The sequence below is a fragment of the Trachypithecus francoisi genome, unplaced genomic scaffold, assembly GCF_009764315.1.
Source record: "Trachypithecus francoisi isolate TF-2019V2 unplaced genomic scaffold, Tfra_2.0 Lachesis_group3, whole genome shotgun sequence".
Taxonomy (NCBI): Eukaryota; Metazoa; Chordata; class Mammalia; order Primates; family Cercopithecidae; genus Trachypithecus; species Trachypithecus francoisi.
In genome coordinates this window covers 33,709,640-33,731,827 of record NW_022681468.1, presented here as the reverse complement: position 1 = coordinate 33,731,827, position 22,188 = coordinate 33,709,640, and the positions used below count along the sequence as shown (strand labels likewise).

General features: G+C 45.6%; 1 protein-coding gene, 3 long non-coding RNA genes and 1 pseudogene across 6 annotated transcripts in view; 2 read left to right on the top strand and 3 right to left on the bottom strand.

The window, feature by feature from the left end:
* Positions 1-1,202: 1,202 nt before the first annotated feature.
* LOC117071008 lies at positions 1,203-9,487 on the bottom strand (annotated as a pseudogene). Its single transcript, XR_004432141.1, has 2 exons — positions 9,407-9,487; positions 1,203-2,277 (listed from the first exon to the last, which is right to left on the bottom strand). The product of XR_004432141.1 is annotated as a protein SET-like (transcript).
* Positions 9,488-9,936: 449 nt separating this feature from the next.
* On the bottom strand, positions 9,937-15,152 carry LOC117069376. The gene is made up of 3 exons (XR_004431520.1): positions 15,029-15,152; positions 13,864-13,920; positions 9,937-9,974 (listed from the first exon to the last, which is right to left on the bottom strand). It is a non-coding gene; the product is annotated as an uncharacterized LOC117069376 (long non-coding RNA).
* Positions 13,340-14,155, top strand: LOC117069380. Its single transcript, XR_004431525.1, has 2 exons — positions 13,340-13,473; positions 13,557-14,155. It is a non-coding gene; the product is annotated as an uncharacterized LOC117069380 (long non-coding RNA).
* LOC117069371 (acyl-coenzyme A thioesterase 1) lies at positions 15,081-21,851 on the top strand. 2 transcript variants are annotated; one of them, XM_033187563.1, is made up of 3 exons: positions 15,081-15,444; positions 19,558-19,760; positions 21,105-21,851. In XM_033187563.1, the coding sequence occupies exons 1-3, from the start codon at positions 15,393-15,395 to the stop codon at positions 21,708-21,710; spliced, it is 861 nt and encodes a 286-aa protein (XP_033043454.1). In that variant the 5' UTR covers positions 15,081-15,392; the 3' UTR covers positions 21,711-21,851. The 2 variants fall into 2 exon arrangements, with proteins under 2 accessions (XP_033043454.1, XP_033043453.1); XM_033187562.1 differs by having other exon boundaries at positions 15,081-15,931.
* The window catches only part of LOC117069378, a 23,413-nt gene continuing 17,076 nt past the window's right edge, over positions 15,852-22,188 (bottom strand). Inside the window, exon 3 of the long non-coding RNA XR_004431523.1 lies at positions 15,852-15,975. This is a non-coding gene — a long non-coding RNA (uncharacterized LOC117069378). The remainder of the gene's footprint in view (positions 15,976-22,188) is intronic.

Genomic DNA, 22,188 nt, shown 5'->3' with positions numbered 1-22,188 from the left:
TTTTAGATAGAGTCTCCCCTCTGTTCCCCAGGCTGGAGTGCAGTGGCACGATCTCAGGTCACTGCAACCTCTGCCTCCTGGGTTCATGCCATTCTCCTGCCTCAGCCTCCCGAGTGGCTGGGACTACAGGCACCCGCCACCATGCCCGGCTAATTTTTTGTATTTTTAATAGAGACAGTGTTTCACCGTGTTAGCCAGGATGCTCTCTATCTCCTGACCTCATGATCCTCTGCCTTGACTTCCCGAAGTGCTGGGATTACAGGCGTGAGCCACTGTGCTGGCTGGCATTTTATTTTTGTTTTTGTTTTTTTCGACAGGCTCTCACTGTTGCCCAGGCTGGAGTGGAGTGGTGAAATCACGGTTTACTGCATCCTTGAACTCCTGGGCTCAGGCGATCCTCTCACCTCAGCCTCCCAAGGAACTGGGACCACGGATGTACCACCATGCCCACCTAATGTGTGTGTGTGTGTGTGTGTGTGTGTGTGTATTTTTTGTAGATATGGGGTCTCCCTATGTTACACAGGCTAGTCTTGAACTCCTGGGCTCAAGTGATCCCACCTCAGCTTCCTAAAGTGCTGGGATTACAGGTGTGAGCCACCATGCCCAGCCTCTGACAAACAACTTTTTTCCCCCTATGTGTACATATTTAGTTTTATTGTAACAAAGCAACTTGTACACTTTTAACTTTTAAAACTGAGCATAATCTTTCCAGTGAAACAAAAAATTTAAAAATAAACGGGAACAAAATTACAATAGAGAATGTCAATTCCAAATAAGATCCTGCAGGTTCTGCTGATTCTCCCATTGAGTGGCAGCGCTCAAGTCATCATTAGGAGAGAATTTATTTTAAAAGTATCATCTTAAACTGCAAGGATGTCTGTCAAATATCACAATTAAACATGCCAAAGGAGAAGCCATATTGTCAAAATGCCCACTTAACCCACCCAAATATCTCAAACCCACCCTTTGCTGACCTTCTATAACCCCATTTTTTTACCTTTTTCTTTCTTCTTTTAAACAAGAGAAAGTAGACACATACATGTTGGTAAATGCTAACTGTCCACATTCACAGAGAGACACAGTGTCCTCTCTGAGCCCAACATACAGAGAAAGGAGGAAAAAAGCTCGCATTCTATGCACCACCACACAGGGCCTAGCACCCTCCAGCTTCCAGCAGAGCGAAGGCAGCAGGGGTTTCTTTCTTCCCACAGAGCTCGGTGGTGTTGATTCCATACAGTTTTTGTTCAGACAGGAAGGGATAAAAATGAACTTCGAACAGAAAGGGGTAGAGACTCTTTTCCCATTGTATTCTGCTCAAGGTATTTCCCCCCCAAATAAGTTGAGAACCATGGAGTACAGAAAAGAGACCTCAAGAACAGGGCGACTGAGCACAAGAGGTAAAAAAAAAAAAGAAAAAAAAAAAAAAGACTGCAACTTGCTCCCAGGGACTGGAGAATATTTTTAAAAAGGAAGGTTGGAATCCATCAGTGTTCTATTAGTCATCTTCTCCTTCATCCTCCTCTCCTTCCTCCCCTTCATCCTCATCTTCATCTTCTTCACCTTCATCCTCATCCCCTTCCTCATCAATATCTTCTAATCCTTCCTCCTCTTCATCATCATCATCTTCTTCTCCTTCTTCATCATCCATATCAGGAACCAAGTAGTACTGTAATGGGTTTGGCCAAATATCATCTTTGAAGACCTCTCCTAACTCATCAGCACCTGCATCAGAATGGTCAGTAAACCAGGTAAAGAAGCTCTCTGGTTCCTCATGCTGCCTCTTCCTGCTGGCTTTATTCTGCGTTTGACTTGAACGTTTCGTCAAATCCTTTCCAGATTTCCATTTGATTTCGGTGGACTTTGAAGATGGACCACCACTCTCATTCCGATGAAATTCTTTGGAGACAACTTTATTTTCAAAGTAAGGATTTTCATCCAAATAAAAATATATTCTGTAACCTGATTTAATATATTCAAATTCTGTCACTTCAACTCTGGTCAAATAATGCAGTGCCTTTTCGTCTTCCTCCCCAAGCACTGCAGACACTTGTGGATGGTTGACAAATGTTGTTACCCAAAAATCTGGGATTTTGGCGATCAATTCTGACCTCTTTTGAAAAAATGGTTGGCGGAGTTTGTTATATTTCTGTTCTACTTTCAAAATCTCCTCACTGGCTTGTTCATTAAGTCTATTTCATTTTATACTTCATCAATGTGTTCAATTGCTTCTTGCTGTTCTTTTTCTCCCTTCTTCGACAAGCCTGCAGAGGCTGATGTCTACTCCAGTCCCAGAGCAGGCAGCGGTCTTGGCAGCTGGGATCACAGGCGCCCACCACCACACCTGGCTAATTTTTTTATTTTTAGTAGAGATGGGATTTCACCATGTTGGCCAGGCTGGTCTGAAACTCCTGACCTCAAGACCTCAGACTCCTGGTCTGAAACTCCTGACCTCACCATGTTGGCCAGGCTGGGCTGAAACTCCTGACCTGGACTCATCTGCCTGCCTCTGAGTCCCAAAGTACTGGGATTATAGGTGTGAGCCACTGCACCCAGCCCAAAGTCTTTTTATCTATAGTAAAAAGATTATTTTTATTATAATGTTTGGGAGGCCGAGAGAGGTGGATCACTTGAGGTCAGGAGTTCGAAACCAGCCTGGCCAACGTGGTGAAACCCTGCCTCTACTAAAAATACAAAAATTAGGCGGGTGTGATGACAGGTGTCTGTAATCCTAGCTACTTGAGAGGCTGAGGCGGGAGAATTGCTTGAACCCAGGAGGCAGAGGTTGCAGTGAGCTGAAATTGTGCCACTGCACTCCAGCCTGGGCAACAGAGTGAGACTCTGTCTTAAAAAAAAAATCATATTTGTGGAAGACCAAACTTTAAAGTAACCATCAATTGGGAGCTATGTAGTAAAATGGGGACCAGACCAGGTGAGCACACCTGTAATCCCAACACTTTGGGAGGCCAGGGCAGGAGGATCTCTTGAGGCCAGGAATTCAGACCAGACTGGATAAAGCAGGACCTTGTCTCTAAATAAATAAATAAATAAATAAATAAACAAATGTAGTGGGAAAAATGAATCAACTTATTGGAGTTGTAAGAACATGTAAACCGGCTGGGCGTGGTGGCTCATGCCTGTAACCCCAGCACTTTGGGAGGCCAAGGCGGGTGGATCACCTGAGGTCAGGAGTTCCAGACCAGCCTGGCCAACATGGTGAAACCTCGTCTCTACTAAAAATACAAAAATTAGCCAGGCGTGGTGGCAGGCACCTGTAACCCAGCTACTTGGGAGGCTGACGCAGGAGAATTGCTTGAACCTGGGAGGCGGAGGTTGCAGTGAGCCGAGAGGGCACAACTGCATTCTAGCCTGGGTGACACAATGAGACCTGTCTCAAAAAAAAAAAAAAAAAAAAAAGAACATTTAAACTGCCAAACCAGTGTGTTTCTTCTTTTCTCATGGAAAACATTTATTTTTTATTTTTACTTAAAATAATTTTTTTAGGCTGGATGCAGTGGCTCACGCCTGTAATCCCAGCACTTTGGGAGGCCGAGGCAGTTGGATCACCTGAGGTCGGGAGTTCGAGACCAGCCTGGCCAACATGGAGAAACCCTGTCTCTACTAAACATACAAAATTAGCTGGGCGTGGTGGCGCATGCCTGTAATCCCAGCTAGTCAGGAAGGCTGAGGCAGGAGAATCACTTGAACCCGGGAGGCAGAGGTTGCGGTGAGCTGAGATCGCGCCATTGCACTCCAGCCTAGGCAACAAGAGTGAAACTCTATCTCAAAAAGGAAAAAAAAAAAATTTTTTTTAGAGATCAGGCTCAGTGGTTCATGCCTGTAATCCCAGCACTTTGGGAGGCCGAGGCAGGCGGATCAGGTGTACTAAAAATACAAAAAATTAGCTGGGCGTGGTGGCAGGCACCTGTAGTCCCAGCTACTTGAGAGGCTGAGAAACGAGAATTGCTTCATCCCAGGAGGTGGAGGTTGCAGTGACCCAAGCTGCACCACTGCACTCCAACCTGGGTGACACAGTGAGATGCTGTCTCAAAAAAAAAAAAAAAAAAAAAAAAAATGGTTTTAGGGAAGGTCTTGCTCTGATGCCCAGAGCTGCAGTGTATTGGTGTGATCATAGCTCAACTGCAGCCTCAAACTTCTGGGCTCAAGCCATCTTCCCATCCCAGCCTCCCTGAATAGCTGAGACTGCAGGTATGCACTACCACATCTGCCTAATTTTTTGTAGAGCTGGAATCTTGCTCTGTTGCCCAGGCTGGTTTCAAACTTCTAGCCTCAAGCAGTCTTCCCACCTGGGTCTCCCAAAGTGCTGGGATTACAAGTGTGAGCCACCATGCCTGGCAAAACATTTTATTTTTCAGTTCCATACTGACGTTTACGAGTGTTCAATTATTTCTTTCTATTTTTGTCTCAGTTTTATGGTGATATTATCAAGCATATTGAGTTTACTCAATTTCCTCCCTAATATAGAAAAATTAGATGATTCTCTGCCTGGTGTAAAAAAAACAAATAGATCAGCTGCCAGTCATTCTTGGGCATTTTTTCTCTGCATTAGCTTCAGGGTGTCAAGATAGCCTGTTGATTGAGCCTACTGACAGGAGTATTTGCACACTTGTTTGGAGATTTGTCAAAAATAGGATCTATTTTGACACAGACTTCTTGCTCCCCCCGCTCCCCTTTTGGCAACATCCACTTTTTTTTTTTTTGAGACAGAATCTTGCTCTGTCACCCTAGCTGGAGTGTAGTGACACCATCTTGGTTCACTGCCACCTCTGCCTCCTGGGTTCAAGCAATCTTCTTGCCTTAGCCTCCCGGGACATTGCTGGGACTACAGGCGTGGGCCACCACACCCAGCTACTTTTTGCATTTTTAGTAGAGACGGGGTTTTGCCACATTGGGCAGGCTGGTCTTGAACTCCTGGCCTCAAGTGATCTGCCCGCCTTGGCCTCCCAAAGTGTTAGGATTACAGGAATGAGCCTCCACACCTGGCCCATCCATTTGTTTTTGCTTTATTTCAATACTTATTACCATTCTGATTATCAGTAAAATTTCTGCTAGGAACACCAGTGGATTTACCTTATCTCCCCTGACTTGTTTCCACGGGACCTCCCATTCCCACTTGATTTTGAGGATTGAAGATAAACTGGGGGAGAATTATCTAGCAGCAAAATACTGCTAATGTCCTTAATTATTTTCTTGTTTTCCAACATATATTTTATGTCAAATTCTGTGTTCAAATTTAAATACACCACAGTCTTGTTAAAGTCAATCTCCAACTTCCAAATTCCTTAACTTGCCCCATTAATAATCATAACTCTTATTAGACCCATATTTTATTTCTCTAATTTGTTTTTGTTTTTGTTTTGAGATGGAGTTTCGTTCTTGTCACCCAAGCTGGAGTGCAATGGTGTGATCTTGGCTCACTGCAACCTCTGCTTCCTGGGTTCAAGCGATTCTCCTGCCTCAGCCTCTCGAGTAGCTGGGATTACAGGTGCACATCACCACGCTGGCTAATTTTTGTATTTTTAATAGAGATGGGGTTTCACCATGTTGGCCAGGCTGGTCTCGAACTCCTGACCTCAAGTGATCCGTCCGCTTCAGCTTCCCAAGGTGCTGGGATTACAGGCGTGAGCCACTGAGCCCAGCCTATTTCTCTAAATTTTAAAAGTGTCCTTTCTTGCCCTGGATTTCAAAAAGCCATCAGTACCGTCATGAGAAGTTCCTCTGCCACACTCATATTGTCAGGTACCTGCTCAGCATACATTACACTTCTCTCTTTTAGGAGAATTCCTGATTTTATTGCCCCTCCCCCTGCAGCTGTGGGTTCCAGAGAATGCTAACTCCACCCTGATCCCAGGGGCAATGGTGGCAATCTCCATTTGGTTTAACCAATTTCAACATTCCATGACAGGAGAAAATATGTGACTTAGACCTTTCTTAGAAATCTGAATCTTCTCCCTCCTACTTAATATGAGCAAAAAAGGATGAGGCCACAATTAGCTGACAGCCACCTTATGATGTTATTAATGACAGAGAAGACAGAAAGAAGAGGTTCCTGGTGTCATCATGTAGCCATTGGATCAATCAAATGTTAAGCCAGACCTACTCTTGATTTTCCATCCAATAAGTTTACTTTTCTTTTTTGTGTTTAATTTAATTTAAAAGATTTTTTAAAAAATTAAGGAACAGGGACATGAACCCCGGACCCTCAGATTAAGTCCAATGCTCTACCAACTGAGCTATCTGGGTGGTTTACTTATTTTTTTCTTACGTCTTATATTTTAAAGCAGTTTTAGGTTCATAGCAAAATTGAGCAGAAGGTACAGAGATTTCCCATATACTCCCTGTGCCCCACAAGACATGCATAGTTCCCTCACCTCCACTATCAACATCCCCCACCAGAATGGTCCACCTGTTACAACTGATTAACCTTCACTGACATATCATTATCACCCCAAATCTCTAGTTTGCTTTAGAGTTCCCTCTTGGTGATTGTTCTACATCTATAGTTTTGGAAAAATGTATAATGACATGTATCCACCATTATAGTATCATATAGAATAGTTTCACTGCCCTAAAAATTGTCTGCGTTCCGGCCGGGTTCAGTGGCTCAGGCCTGTAATCCCAGCACTTTGGGAGGCCGAGACGGGCAGATCACAAGGTCAGGAGATGGAGACCATCCTGACTAACACGGTGAAACCCAGTCTGTACTAAATAATACAAAAAATTAGCCAGGCGTGGTGGCGGGCGCCTGTACTCCCAGCTACCCAGGAGGCTGAGGCAGGAGAACTGCTTGAAGCCAGGAGGGGGAGGTTGCAGTGAGCCGAGATCATGCCACTGCACTCCAACCTGGGCGACAAGAGTGAAACTCCATCTCAAAAAATAAATAAATAAATAAAAAATAAAAAAGGAAATACCCAGTCCGAGGAGTAAAAGGAAAAAAAGAATAAAAAAGACAGCATGCCTACAAGAACTAGAAAATAGCCTCAGAAGGGCAAGTTGAAGTTACCGGTCTTTAAAAGAATGTAGAGGGAGAGATCAATGTAAAAAGTTTATTGAAAGAAATAGTAACAGAGAACTTTCTAAAACTAGAGAAAGATATGAATATTCAGGTATAAGAAGGTCATAAAACACCAAGCCAACTCAGCCTTAATAAGACTACCTCAAGGCACATAATAATCAAACTCTCAAAGGTCAATGCTAAAAAAGGATCCTAAAAGCAGCAAGAGAAAAGAAGGACATATTAGTAACATCATAAAGGAGCTCCAATATGGCTGGTAGCAGACTTCTCAGCAGAAACTTTACAGGCCACGAGAGACTGGGGTGACAAAGTGCTGAAGGAAAAAAACTTCCAATCTAGAATATTATATTCAGCAAAAACAGCCTTCAAACATGAAGGAGAAATAAGGATATTCTTAGTTAAAAAAAAAAAAAAAAAGTGAGAGATTTTGTCAACACCAGACCTGTCTTATAAGATTCTTGTTAAGAGGAGTTCCTCACTGGTTGAATATGAATAGTCAAATGAAAACAACATTAATATTCTCCTGCTTTGCATATTCTTCTAAAACATTTTACATTCCTAACACATCAGTGTGTCCACTTTTTGCTTCTAAGGCAGGGGGCAATTTGATCCTAAACACTTGAAAAATGGGATGAGGACTGGTTTAATCCCCAGATGACTACCTACAAGGAGTGACTGGCTAGGTGCGGTCGCTCAGGCCTGTAATCCCAGCACTTTGGGAGGCTAAGGTGGGCAGATCACCCAAGGTCAGGAGTTCAAGACCAGCCAGCCTGATCAACATGGTGAAACCCCATCTCTACTAAAAATACAAAATTAGCCAGGCATGGTGGCACACGCCTATAATCCTAGCTACTTGGGAGGCTGAGGCAGGAGAGTTGCTTGAACCTGACAAGCAGAGGTTGTAGTGAGCCGAGATCGTGCCACTGCACTCCAGCCTGGGTAACAAGAGTGAAACTCCATCTCAAAAAAAAAAAGGAGTGATTTAGGACGTCCCCAGATAAATGCCCTTTAGCCTGTGACACAAAAAATCTTTAGTTACAATGCAAACATCCCAGAAAAAATACAATATTACCATTATCAATTATTATAAATTCTTAAGGAGGCTGGGGGTGGTGGCTCATGCCTGTAAACCCAACAGTTTGGGAGGCTGAGGTGGGCAGATCACCTGAGGTCAGGAGTTCAAGACTAGCATGGCCAACATGGCGAAAACCATCTCTACTGAAAATACAAAAAATTAGCTGGGTGTGGTGGCAGGCGCCCGTAATCCCAGCTACTCAGGAGGCTGAGGTAGAATCGTTTGAACTCGGGAGATAGAGGTTGCAGTGAGCCAAGATCGCACCCCTGCACTCCAGCCTGGGCGACAAGAGCGAAATGTTATCTCAAAAAAACAAAACAAAACAAAGCAAAAAAACCTTAAGGAATAGTTATTATCATCTGATATGATGGCTTATTAAGAAGGAAGTGAACACATGATAGGTCTGTTTTGAAAAGGAATGGGGACAGAACAAAATGTGACAAGGTCTGATCAAAAGAGGCTTGTTCTGGCTTGTCTTTGTCTGTCTTTGAGTCACGGGACAGGTGTAAGGCCAAATTTTGAACTTCCCAGTCATGTTACCTCGGGCAAATGATTTAATATCTGTAGTTTGCCAATCTGAAAATGGAGTCTGATACCTATTCTAATTTAGTGTTGACTGATATGAAGCTCAAAATTAGAAACACGTATGAAAGTTCTTTGCAAACTAAAATATATGTGTGAAGAATTGTTATTATTAGTTTAGAGGATGAACTGTTGTCCTTAGAAGGCAAGTCTCTGGGTCCCACAGTTAGATGCACTGGGCGCTTCAGGAAGAATTTAGGGGTATGGGGCACTCAGCAATGAAAAGAGAGGGTGCTTAGAGAAGGAAGAAAGGACTTATTAATGGAGTTTGGAGGCTCCTTATTATCTAAACTTACACATTACGTGACCAGCATTATGAGGCAGCACCCCACTCCCAATAAATAGCCCTCTAGAACTAAAAGCAGAGTGCCTGGTCCTGGGTCCTTTTGTACACAGACAGCATAAAAAATTGAATAAGTCAACTCTGGCATAACTGGAGACCAGGCCCTGGAATAAGCAACCCACCAGCATTATCTGCATTTCTAGGCACTTGGGCTAGAAGGGTAGGAATGGGGTTGGAAGGGTTAGGCCACATGCCTCTAGTTAAAACCTGATGAACTTCCTAGATCCCCAACTGGAAAACGTAGGAGTTGGACTAAATTCCTCTCCTGCCTCTAATATTTTATGAATGCAGAACTCAACTCAAATGGGTAGTATCTCAGAGATTCCAAATTTCGTTCTACTTTTCTGTTTGCTTATCAGTCCCTTACCCTCACCTTCTGGTCTGATACCTTTATCCCATACAAGTGGTCAAAGTAGGTTGAGTAATGTGTGCTAAAAGGAGTAATACCTTGCATTCTTCCTTGTTATTAAAATAGAGGAAACTGCCTTGAAAGAAAAGACTAAAAAGAAATAAGCCTTAGTATCAGTATCTTCTGAAAGCTTTAAAAAAAAAAAATAGTTTCATCTCTACCAACAGATTTTGATTCTAAAGTTCTGAGGTGGAGTCCAAGAGTGTGCAGTCAGCTTCTGGGGTGGCGTTTGTTAGATATGGTTTTTTGTTTATTTATTTGTTTTTGAGACAGGGCCTCACTCTGTCACCCAAGCTGGAGTGCGGTGGCACAATCATGGTTCACTGTAGCCTTGCCTCCCAGGCTCAAGCAATCCTCCTGCCTCAGCGTCCCCAGTAGCTGGGACAACAGGTGCCCACCACCATGCCTGGCTAATGTTTTAAAACTTTTTTTTTTGTAGAGACAGGGTCTTACTATGTTGTCCAGGCTGGTTTCAAACTCCTGGACTCAAGCGATCTTCCTGCCTTGGCCTCCTGAAATGCTGGGACTGCGCCTGGAATAGATATGGGTAAAGAACCTTTTGTATCAGACGCTTGTGTCCTGCTCCCAGAATGTTGATTCAGTAGGCTGCAAGTGAGACCTAGAAATCTGCATTTTCACAAGCTCTCAGGTTTAATACACATTACATTTAAAGAAAGCACAGCCCAAAGGGTGTCAGTGGGGTGTATGAAGGAAGCCTGGTTAGTAGAGAGAGTGGGATTAGGGAATAGCTGCTTAACCTGGCTTGTTTCAAATCCCTCTTAATCCCTTTTTGCCCTCAAAAAGTTCCCCTCATTTTCCCCTCTACTTTCTAATTTCTCACCATGCACTCACACAGCTATACGGCTGTCTCTAGAGATTGCTCTGGAAACTCTGCTGTAAAGATGACTTGGTCTAATGCCTTGATTTTTTTTTTTTTTTTTTTTTTTTTGAGGCAGGGGGTACAGTGGCACAATCAGGGCTCACTGCAGCCTTGACCTCCTGGGATCAAGCGATCCTCCCACATAGCTGGGATTATAGGCACATAGCACCACTCTCGGTTAATTTTTTTTGGTTTTTTTGTAGAGATAGAGTCTCACTCTGTTGCTCAGGCTGGTCTTGAACTCCTGGACTCAAACGATCCTCCCACATTGGCCTCCCAAAATGCTGAGAATACAGGCATGAGCCACTGCACCATACCTAATGTCCTGATTTTATAAATCCCAAAACGGGCCCAGAGAGAAGAGACAAAATTAAGATCACCATACTGGTTAGTATCTGAAGTAATACTGACCCTTTTCACACCTAATCCAAAGTTTTTTCAGCTACCTCAGGTTGCCTCTCATCTTCCAGCCGACACCATCCAGCACCTTTCAGACACTGGCAAACGAGCAGTGTTTCAAAATTACTTTCCAAATGGCCTCCTACGAGGCCGTCCTCAGAGAGAAGCAAGGTTCTGCATCTTAAGCCTTCCTTGGTTTCTTAGGTTCCAAAGCTGTTTCTATCAGTCTCCAGGCAACCAACTCTTTAGAATTCCATGAGTCTACTCAGAGAACTTGTGGATTCAGTTGGGGGTATCTTCAACTATTTATTAAATTTCCTTCTTTGTAAACTGAGCTTTGTGAAATTGCATCTTATTTATGGTGGTTTCATGGATTTTTTTGTCTTTTTTTTTTTTTTTTTTGAGATAGAGTCTCACTTTGTCGCCCAGGCTGGAGTGCAGTGGTGTGATCTCGGCTCACTGCAACCTCTGCCTCCCGGTTTCAAGCAATTCTCCTGTCTTAGCCTCCCATTACAGGTCACACCACTACACCCCACTAATTTTTGTACTTTTAGTAGAGATGGGGTTTCACCACCTTGGCCAGGCTGTTCTTGAACTCCTAACCTCAAGTGATGTGCCGCCATGGTGAAACCTCGACTCTACTAAAAATACAAAAATCACTGGCCATGGTGGTGCGTGACTATAATCCCAGCTACTCAAGAGGATGAGGCAGGAGAATAGCTGGAACCCGGGAGCCAGAGGTTGCAGTGAGCTGAGATCAGACCACTGTACTCTAGCCTGGGCGACAGAGCAAGACTCTGTCTTGAAGAAAAAAAAAGAATTAAAAAAAGAAACATGGCTGAGTGTGCGGTGGCTCACACCTATAATCCAACACTCAGGGAGGCCAAGGTGGGAGGATTGCTTAAGCCCAGGAGTTTGAGACTAGGCAACATAGGGAGACCCCGTCTGTACAAACAATCTAAAAATTAGCCAGGTGTGATGGTGCATGCCTGTGGTCCCAGGTACTCAGGAGGCTGAGGTGGGAGGACTGCCTAAGCCTGGGAGGTTGAGGCTGTAGTGAGCTATGATTGCACCACTGCACTCCAGCCTGGATAACACCGATACCCGTCTTAAACAAACAAACAAACAAATACTATGCATAAAACTGCAAGGCTCAAGAAACAACAGTTTGAAGTAGTTAGATGTGTGTGTTCCTTGATTTTCATGTCTTATCTATTCTGCTTTTTTTTTTTTAAGAGATGAGGTGTTGCTCTGTTGCCCAAGGTGGTATCGAACTCCTCCTGGGCTCAAGCAATCTCCTGCCTAGGCCTCCCTCCTAACAGCTGGAACTACAGGCATGCACCACTGCACCCAGCTACTGGGGTAGTGTTTGACTAGTCTTTTTAAAAAATATGCTAATATCTTGGCAAAAAGTATATTTATACTGTTCTCTAACCTTTTTTCATCAGTTTCACGGAAAAATGCTCATCATATATTCTTCTGCTATATAACTTTAAACAGCTACACTGCTTTCCTTTATGAATCACAAACTGGTTAAACCAAATTCATATTACTAACTTGTTTCTAATTTTTCTCTATTAAAATGATATGATAAGCATCCTTGTAATCCTTGTAGCCAAATATTTACACACATTCATGAAGGTTTACTTAAAAGAAATTCCTAGATGTGGAACTGTGAGTCAGAGAGAATGGATCTTTTAAATATTTTTGCATAGATTGCCATGAAAAGGTCATACCAGTTTATACATCCACCAATATATGAGTTTCTTTTCCAACCTATGAGAGACAGTTAAAGCATAGTTGTTCAGAGCCCAGGCTTGAGAATCAGATTTCAAAGGTATGAACCCTCTCCGTTTTTCTTTTTACTTTCTTTCTTTCTTTTTTTTTTTTTTTTGAGACAGAGTCTTGCTCTGTCACCCAGGCTGGAGTTCATTGGTGCGATCTCGGCTCACTGCAAGCTCTGCCTCCCGGGTTCACGCTGTTCTCCTGCCTCAGCCTCCCAAGTAGCTGGGACTACAGGTGTCTGCCACCATGCCTGGCTAATTTTTTGTATTTCTTTTTTTTCAGTAGAGATGGGGTTTCACCGTGTTAGCCAAAATGATGTTGATCTCCTGACCTCATGATCCGCCTGCCTCGGCCTCCCAAAGTGCTGGGTTTACAGGTGTGAGCCACCCCGCCTGGCCGCTTTTGCTTTTTAGAGACAGGGTCTTGCTATGTTGTCCAGGTTGGTCTCACACTCCTGGCCTTAAGCAATCCTGCCACCTCAGCCTCCAAGTAAACTGGGATTGCAGGCATGAGCCACCTTGCCCAATTTCCACTTTCTAGCTGTGTGATCTTCAGAAAATTAGTTAAATTATCTGGGCCTTAATTTACTAATAGGGTTCTTGTAAGTATTATCAATGAGTTACTATTGACAGGTGAAGCCGGTTGGGCTTCTGGGTTAGGTGAGGACTTGGAGAACTTCTCTGTCTAGCTAAAGGATTGTAAATGCACCAATCAGCACTCTGTGTCTAGCTAAAGGTTTGTAAACACACCAATCAGCACTTGGTAAAAAACGGACCAATCAGCACTCTGTAAAATGGACCAATAAGAACTCTGTAAAACAGACCAGTCAGCACTCTGGAAAATGGGCCAATCAGCAGGATGTAGGCGGGGCCAAATAAGGGAATAAAAGTTTGCCTGTCTCCACCATTGGTTTGCCCAGCTAGCAGCGCCAAGCAGCAAGAGTTTTTCTTCCTTGCTGTGGGAGGGGGTCCTTTCGCTTTTACACGGTAAATCTTGCTCCTGCTCACTCTTTGGGTTGGCACTGTGTTTAAGAGCTGTAACACCGCAAAGGTCTGCAGCTTCACTCCTGAAGCCAGCGAGACTAGGAACCCACAGGGAGGAATAAATAACTCTGGAGTGCCCCGCCTTTATGAGCTCACTGTGAAGGTGTGTGGCTTTACTCCTGAAGTCAGCGAGACCACAAACCCACCAGAAGGAAGAAACTCTGGACACATGTGAACATCAGAAGGAACAAGCTCTGGACACACCATCTTTAAGAACTGTAACATTCACTGCGAGGGTTTGCAACTTCATTCTTGAAGTCAGCGAGACCAAGAACCCACCAGAAGGAACCAATTCCAGACACACTATCATTTACCTTCTTTAGTTCCTGAGACTTCTGTGCACAGAATATACTTGACGTGTGCCACAGAACCTATATAAAGGTAATTGGAACAAACAGGGAATTGTATGATTAATGACATGGCACATGAGCATTTGGAACAAGATATAAAAGGCTTACCTTGAAGACAACTGTATTAGAAGCAGAGGCAAACACAGGTTTTGTGGGTTTGAAGCTTATGCATTTATAGGTTTCTCTAATTACAAAGATAAGAAATTATAAAATAAGGTACAAGGGCTTAGGAGGGGTCTAAAGCTTAAGTTTGATGGAAAAAAAAAAAACTGGTTGAAGCCAATAGCTTATGAAAAAGTAGAAAAAAGCCCGATGCCTGGGGAGCTCCGGTAGGCCCTTGCGGTGTTTGACAGGCTGAGGCAGGAAGATGGCTTGAGCCCAGGAGTTTGAGGCTTCTAAGTGTGCAGTGATGGTAAACCGCTGCTGTACTCCAGGCTGGCAAAGTAGTGAGACTCTTTTTTTTTTTTTTTGAGACGTAGTCTCGCTCTGTCACCCAGGTTGGAGTGCAGTGGCGTGATCTCGACTCACTGCAAGCTCCGCCTCCCAGGTTCACGCCATTCTCCTGCCTCAGCCTCCCAAGTAGCTAGGACTACAGGCGCCCGCCACCACGCCCAGCTACTTTTTTGTATTTTTAGTAGAGACGGGGTTTCACCGTGTTAGCAAGGATAGTCTCGATCTCCTGACCCCGTGATCCGCCCGCCTTGGCCTGACAAAGTGCTGGGATTACAGGCCTGAGCCACCGCGCCCGGCTGACCCTGTCTGTTTAAAAAAAGTGAAGACTGACTGGAACAAAAATGAGAAACCAGTGTTAGAAGATAATAACTACTTACAGGCCGGGCGCGGTGGCTCACGCCTGAAAATCCCAGCACTTTGGGAGGCTGAGGTGGGCGGATCACAAAGTCAGGAGTTCGAGAAATAACTGTTACCTCATTTGACTATTTTTACACCTGTAAGGAATGAAGCTCAGATGTCACACAGGAAGAAGCCAGCACCCTTCGATGTGGGATTGATGTGGAGGATAGGCATATACAGAGAACACACAAGCCAAACACCGTGGTGCAGATTTTGACAGAAAAGCTCTATGATTAGTAATGAGTGTAAATTATTCAACAAAGTGATCAAAACCAACTTCAGTCCTGCATTCCTCTTCACCATCAGGAGTTTCGCGCCTCGAGACTGCTCATTCTGCGGGCCAGCAAGCTTCTGAAAAGCAAAACTAGGAAGTTGCTTTCCAACATAAAGTGGAGGTTTCAACACAGGAGACTTTAAGCAAGTTCAAGTGTGTCTGTATTTGGTATGGCTGATCGGCTGGACTCTGGCCTTCCCAGCTCAGATTAACAGACTGCGCTGCCCTAGTGGGCGCTTAGCCTGCGACGGTAGCCTTAGAGAATCTCTAACAAGCTTCTTTCTCCCCACCCCGGTTCAGTTGTTCCCAGGTCTGAATTCAAAATGGCCTCATCTCCTGCTGTCCTTCGAGCGTCCCGGCTGTACCCATGGAGCCTGAAGAGTTGGGCGCAGTTGCTGGGGTCTCCACAGATGAGGCAAGTTGACCGGGTCATTTAGGTTCCTGCTCCGATGGCGGCGACGCTGATCCTGGAGCCCGCCGGCCGCTGCTGCTGGGACGAGCCGGTGCGAATCGCCGTGCGCGGCCTAGCCCCGGAGCAGCCGGTCACGCTGCGCGCGTCCTTGCGAGACGAGAAGGGCGCGCTTTTCCAGGCCCACGCGCGCTACCGCGCCGACGCCCGCGGCGAGCTGGACCTGGAGCGCGCGCCCGCGCTGGGCGGCAGCTTCGCAGGGCTTGAGCCCATGGGGCTGTTCTGGGCCTTGGAGCCCGAGAAACCCTTGCTGCGGCTGGTGAAGCGCGACGTGCGAACGCCCTTGGCCGTGGAGCTAGAGGTGCTGGATGGCCACGACCCCGAGCCCGGGCGGCTGCTGTGCCGGGCGCGGCAAGAGCGGGACTTCCTCCCGCCGGGGGTGCGGCGCCAGCCGGTGCGCGCGGGCCGGGTGCGCGGGACTCTTTTCCTACCTCCAGGTGAGTCTCCTCTGCTAATTGTCCCCGTCTGCCCAACTCTGTTCCTGTGCTTTTCACTTTGTGTGTGTGTGTGTGTGTGTGTTTCGCACCCCCGCCTCCCCGCTGCTCTTTTCACTTTGTGTGTGTCTCTCCCCACCCCACCCCCCGGCCGGGCTATATTGCCCAGGCAGGTCTCGAACTCCTGGTCTCAAGCTATCCTGCCACCTCTGCCTCCCTAAGAGCTGGGATTACAGGGTGAGCCACCGCACCCGGCCCTCTGAGGGGAGTTACACTTACTTTTTTGTTTTTTATTTTTTCGTGCCTGCCCTTTTCACACGGAGAAAGGATGTAGCTTCCAACATTCCGAAGGTTAGTGTGAGGAGACAGGAATGGAATGGAAAGCTGGTTGGGGATATGCCTCTGCCGCTCCAAAACTGAGAGGTCCCTCAACCTAGTGTTCAGTTAAAAGACATTGTAAGGGCGGGGCGCGATGGCTCAGGCCTGTAATCCCAGCACTTTGGGAGGCCGAGGTGGGCGGGTCACGAGATCAGGAGATCGAGGCCATCCTGGCTACCATGGTGAAACCCCGTCTCTACTAAAAATACAAAAAATTAGCCGGGCGTGGTAGCGGGAGCCTGTAGTCCCAGCTACTCAGGAGGCTGAGGCAGGAGAGTGACTTGAACCCGAGAGGCGGAGTTTGCAGTGAGCCGAGATCGCACCACTGTACTCCAGCCTGGGCGGCAGAGGGAGACTCCGTCTCAAAAAAAAAAAAAAAAAAAAAAAATTGTAAGGAAAGGGAAAAGACACTTATAATATTAAAAACAAGAAAACAAAACAACAAAAAAACAGGCCGTTCCCGGTGGCTAACGCCTGTAATCCTAGCACTTTGGGACGCTGAGGCAGGCGGATCACCTGCGGTCAGGAGTTCAAGACCAGCCTGGCCAACGTGGTGAAAACCCTGTCTTTACTAAAAATACAAAAATTAGCCAGGCGTGGTAGTGCAATGCCTATAGTCCCAGCCAGCCAGGAGACTGAGGCAGGAGAATCGCTGGAACCTGGGAGGCAGAGGATACAGTGAGCCAAGATCACACCATTGCACTCCAGCCTGCGGGACAAGAAAGAGTGAAACTCCATGTAAAAAAAAAAACAACAACAACCACAACCACCACCAAAAAAAAGGGTAGTTTGAATTTTTTAATGTTCTTATGTATTGACCAGGAAGCCACTTTTTTTTTTTTTTTAATAAAAAGAATTCCGACTGGTTTTCTCACTATATTTTCATGGCAGCCAGGAGGTGCCAGGTGGCTGGGCCTGTGAGGACACGGAGGTTAAGGTACCTGCCTGCCTGCCCTTGCTCCAGCTGAAGATGCTGCCCCCTGCAGGGCCTGTTCGTTCTTGCTGCCTAGCTCCCCGCTGGCTGTCTATGATCTCCCTCCTGTTGTCACTCCAGGAGGGCAGCCGCCTCCTTGTGCAGGGTAGGATGAGGTACTGATTGTGGCCTCTCCTCTTGGCCTCGAATGGTATCCTTGTCATCAGTGAGCAAGTCCCCAAAGACCACGGTCTTGTCCATTGTCAGGATAATTTGCTCCACAAGCTGGGGCTCCAGGTGCCGCTCTAACCCAGGTGCTTCTCACGCACACAGTGGTCATACTTCGGCAGGGGCTGGTGCAGTATGTAGACCTCTGTGTTTTGCATGTGCTTCATCTCGCAAAGCCCTCTGGGATTGGGCTCCACGTCTAAGGAAAAGCCTAGGGCTTCACACCCATGGGCCACTTTATCCACCAGGTCCGGCAGCAGGGTGCGGTACTGCTTCCAGGCCAGGAAGCTGCGGCGCTGCTGCAGTGTCACAGGCAGCTCCCTGAGGAGGGGCAGCTGAAGCCCAGCAGGAGGCCGTCTGGAAGCTGCCAGCACGCGGTCCCTGTCCATCAGCACACGCATGGGCTGTGCTCATGGCTGCTGGGGCACTGGGGTTTCTCGGGATCCCAGCGGCATGGGGCCCACAAATGTTCTTTTAAAAGTTTCTCATTTTTGCAACTTTTCTTTCAACTCCCACGGTATGTTCAGGTTTATGTAAATTAGCATTTATAATAGGAAGGCCTCTTGCTGTCCAGTGGAAATTTGAGGTTACTGGATATTTTTATATTACATAAAGAGCAATCAGCCAATGTAAAAATGAAATGATGTTTATCCTTATTAATAAATGCAAAATAAAACAACAGAGGACATTTCACACCCTCAGAGGTGGCTGACTTTTAGAAGCCAGCATTATCAATTGCTGACCAGTGTGTGGAGGAAATGACACTCACTGCTAGAAGGATTCAACATGTTCATCTACTCTGGGAAACAATTTGTCTGAACTTATACAGTTAAATATCTTATTCTACTAGTACATGTGCACCAGGAGGCATATTCCTTATAAGAGGAAAGCCATTGCAGATGAGCAGTCTGGGTTAATTTAAAAAAGCAAAGAGCAAAGCCAACTGGAAACAGCCCAAATGTCCATCAACAATAGACCAGATTAATAAACTGAGGTATATTTCCAGCAGTCAAAGTGATTGAACTACAGCTACAAGAATCAACATCTATCAAGATATACAAAATAAAAGAAGGAAAAAAAGAACATGGATGAATCTCCAAACCACTGTTGGGTGAAACAGTCAAACCCTAGGAGAACACATTCAGTATCATTCCATTTAGATACAATTCAAAAAATAGGCACAATAAAATATTGTTTAAGGTACATATCTAAGTGGTAATACTATAAAATCAAAGGGAGTGATACACAGAAAGTCCAGGATACTGGAAAGTGAGGAAAGGGCACAGGGGTCTGTGGGACTTTGGTGGTTTGAGGGTATCAGCACTGAACTATTTCTTGAAGTGTTGCCCATAAGGTGTTTACATTCTTTTTTTTTTTTTCTCTTGAGACAGCATCTCGCTCTTTCCCCCAGGCTGGAGTGCAGTGGCGCAATCTTGGCTCACTGCAACCTCTGCCTCCCGGGTTCAAGCGATTCTCCTCCCTTAGCCTCCCAAGTAGCTGGGATTACAGGTGCCCGCCACCACACCCAGCTATTTTTGTATTTCTAGTAGAGACGGGGTTTCCCCATGATGGCCAGGCTGGTGTCGAATTCCTGATCTCAGGTGATCCACCTGTCTCAGCCTCCCAAAGGGCTGGGATTACAGGAGTGAGCCACTGCACCTAGCCTGCGTTATTTATTTTTCTTGTGTGAAATACAAACCTTTAATGTAAATGGTAAAAATATTCAATAGGTGAAGTCATTCGGAATGAGTACCCTTTTAAGTCTGTCTCTGTTGAATAAGTGCATTCTGTTGAGTGCACTGGAGAGGCATTTGTGCTCTTGTACGTAGCAGTCTTTCTTGCTGTTTCTTGGTGGTGCACCATTAGATGGATTCATTCACCAGTCAAAGGACATATGGGTTGTTTCCAGTCTGGTTATAATGAGTAAAGTCATTGTCAACACTTGCCAGAAGTTTCTGGATAAACACAGATTTTCATTTCTCGTGGGAAGATACCTAGGAGTGGGATTGCTGGGTCACATGTATGGTGAGTGTGTGTTTAACTTGATAAGAAACCATCCAGCTGTTTCAGGAATAGCTTAGCTTTGCGTTTTGCTTTGTTTCTTCCCAAGAACCTGGGCCCTTTCCTGGGATTGTGGACATACTCGGAACTGGAGGTGGCCTGCTGGAGTATCGGGCTAGTCTGCTGGCTGGGAAGGGTTTTGCTGTGATGGCTCTGGCTTATTATAACTATGAAGACCTCCCCAAGACCATGGACATCCTCCATCTGGAGTACTTTGAAGAAGCCGTGAACTACTTGCTCAGTCATCCTGAGGTTAGTTCTTCTCTCAGATTTATGGGCTATGATGTATCAGGTCTCTTCTTGAATGGTCTGCGTGTTCACAGAAGTTGGCTCATTCATGACAGCCATTCCCTACCCCAACACACACTACCTTTTTTAGTCACTTCTTACAGTGTCTTTTTTTTTTTTTTTTGAGATGGAGTCTCACTCTGTTGCCAGGCTGGAGTCCAGTGTTGTGATCTTAGCTTACTGCAACCTCCACATCCCAAGTTCAAGTGATTCTTGTGCCTCAGCTTCCCGAGTAGCTGGGATTGCAGGCACCTGCCACCATGCTCGGCTAATTTTTGTGTTTTTAGTAGAAGTGGGGTTTCACAATATTGGTCAGGCTGGTCTTGAACTCCTGACTTCAAATGATCCACCTGCCTTGGCCTCCCAAAGTGCTGGTTTACAGGCATGAGCCACTGTGCCTGGCCTAATTTTTGTATTTTTTTTTTTTAGTAGAGATGGGGTTTTGCCATGTTGGCCAGGCTGGTCTCAAACTCCTGACCTCAAGTGATCTGCCCACCTCGGCCTCCCAGAGTGCTGGAATTACAGGCGTGAGCCACCACACTTGGCCTCTTAAAGACAGTTTCTATGCAATTCTGTATTACTGTATTTTCTGCTAGTAAATATACTCATAGTTGGTATTATACAATTTTAAATTCCAGTATGTTTTTTCTTTCTTTCTTTTTTTTTTTTTTTTTTTTTTTTTGAGATGGAGTCTTGCTGTTGTCAACTAGGCTGGAGTGCAATGGCATGATCTAGGCTTTACTGCAACCTGCACCTCCTGGGTTCAATCGATTCTCCTGCCTCAGCCTCCCGAGTAGCTGGGACTACAGGTGCATGCCACTACTGCCTGGCTAATTTTTGTATTTGTAGTAGAGATGGGGTTTCACCATATTGGCCAGGCTGGTCTCAAACTCCTGACCTCAAGTGATCCACCCGCCTCAGCCTCCCAAAGTGTTGGGATTACAGGCGTGAGCCACCACGCCCAGCCATGAAATGATGTACTTGTTGATGATGACTCAGTTTAGTTATGACAGTGGGAATGGGTGGCTCAGGTGGGAGAGAGAAAAAGATCATGGGAGATAGGAGATTAAGGAACTGAGAAACCAGAGTGGTGATAGATCTTCCACATGGTTATCACCAAGAGTGGTGATGGAGAAATTGTGGAAAGGAAGAGATAGAGGGGAGGTAAATTCCCAAAGCTGCAAATCTGGGTAAATGGCAGAACCCAGATTCAGACTCAGGTTCAAGTAACTTCCAGGGTGGGCACAACTCACCGTATTCCACTGTTTGTGAAGTCATTCTTCTTCTTTTTCCTTGTGCCTTTCTCAGGTAAAAGGTCCAGGAGTTGGGCTGCTTGGAATTTCCAAAGGGGGTGAGCTCTGCCTTTCCATGGCCTCTTTCCTGAAGGGCATCACAGCCGCTGTCATCATCAACGGCTCTGTGGCCAATGTTGGGGGAACCTTACACTACAAGGGTGAGAGCCTGCCCCCTGTGGGCGTCAACAGAAATCGCATCAAGGTGACCAAAGATGGCTATGCAGACATTGTGGATATCCTGAACAGCCCTTTGGAAGGACCTGACCAGAAGAGTTTCATTCCTGTGGAAAGGGCAGAGAGCACCTTCCTGTTCCTGGTAGGTCAGGATGACCACAACTGGAAGAGTGAGTTCTATGCTAATGAGGCCTGTAAACGCTTGCAGGCCCATGGGAGGAGAAAGCCCCAGATCATCTGTTACGCAGGGGCGGGACACTATATTGAGCCTCCTTACTTCCCGCTGTGCCAGGCTTCCCTGCATGTCTTGGTGGGCAGTCCTGTTATCTTCGGAGGGGAGCCCAGGGCTCATGCCATGGCTCAGGTGGATGCTTGGAAACAACTCCAGACTTTCTTCCACAAACACTTGGGTGGCCAAGAGGGGACAATCCCAGCAAAACTGTAATTTTTATTGATCATGTGGCCTTTCTGTTGCTAATCTCTCCTGGAAACATCTGCCACATTTAGTATGTGTATGTGTATTCATTGTTCCTTTTTAATAACTGCTTAAAGTTTCTCCCCCTCATTAAAATGAATTTACCAGTAAGAATGAGTTTTTAAGATTTCTATAAACTGTACACTTTATCAGTTTGGGAAGGGAGTAACTATAGAAAACAGAAGAAGTGGAAAAAATCTCTTCTTCCTATCGGAACACACAACTGATAAGGCTTTAGTTCTGAAAGGAAAAGTGAGTAACATCAATTAACAGTGTCTGGTACATAAATGGAGTTCAATAGTTATGTACTGAATGAGTATAAATGAGCCAGGCATGGTGGCTCACACCTGTAATCCCAGCACTTTGGGAGGCCAAGGTGGGCGGATCACTTGAGGTCAGGAGTTTGAGACCAACCTGGCCAATGTGGTGAAACCCCATCTCTACTAAA

Excerpts from the sequence above, each read along its gene's own strand:
- LOC117069371 (XM_033187562.1), top strand. The coding sequence starts at position 15,475 with ATGGCGGCGACGCTGATCCTGGAGCCCGCCGGCCGCTGCTGCTGGGAC. Across the intron at positions 15,932-19,557 it reads GACTCTTTTCCTACCTCCAG|AACCTGGGCCCTTTCCTGGG; the intron begins GTGAGTCTCCTC and ends TTTCTTCCCAAG. Across the intron at positions 19,761-21,104 it reads ACTTGCTCAGTCATCCTGAG|GTAAAAGGTCCAGGAGTTGG; the intron begins GTTAGTTCTTCT and ends TGCCTTTCTCAG.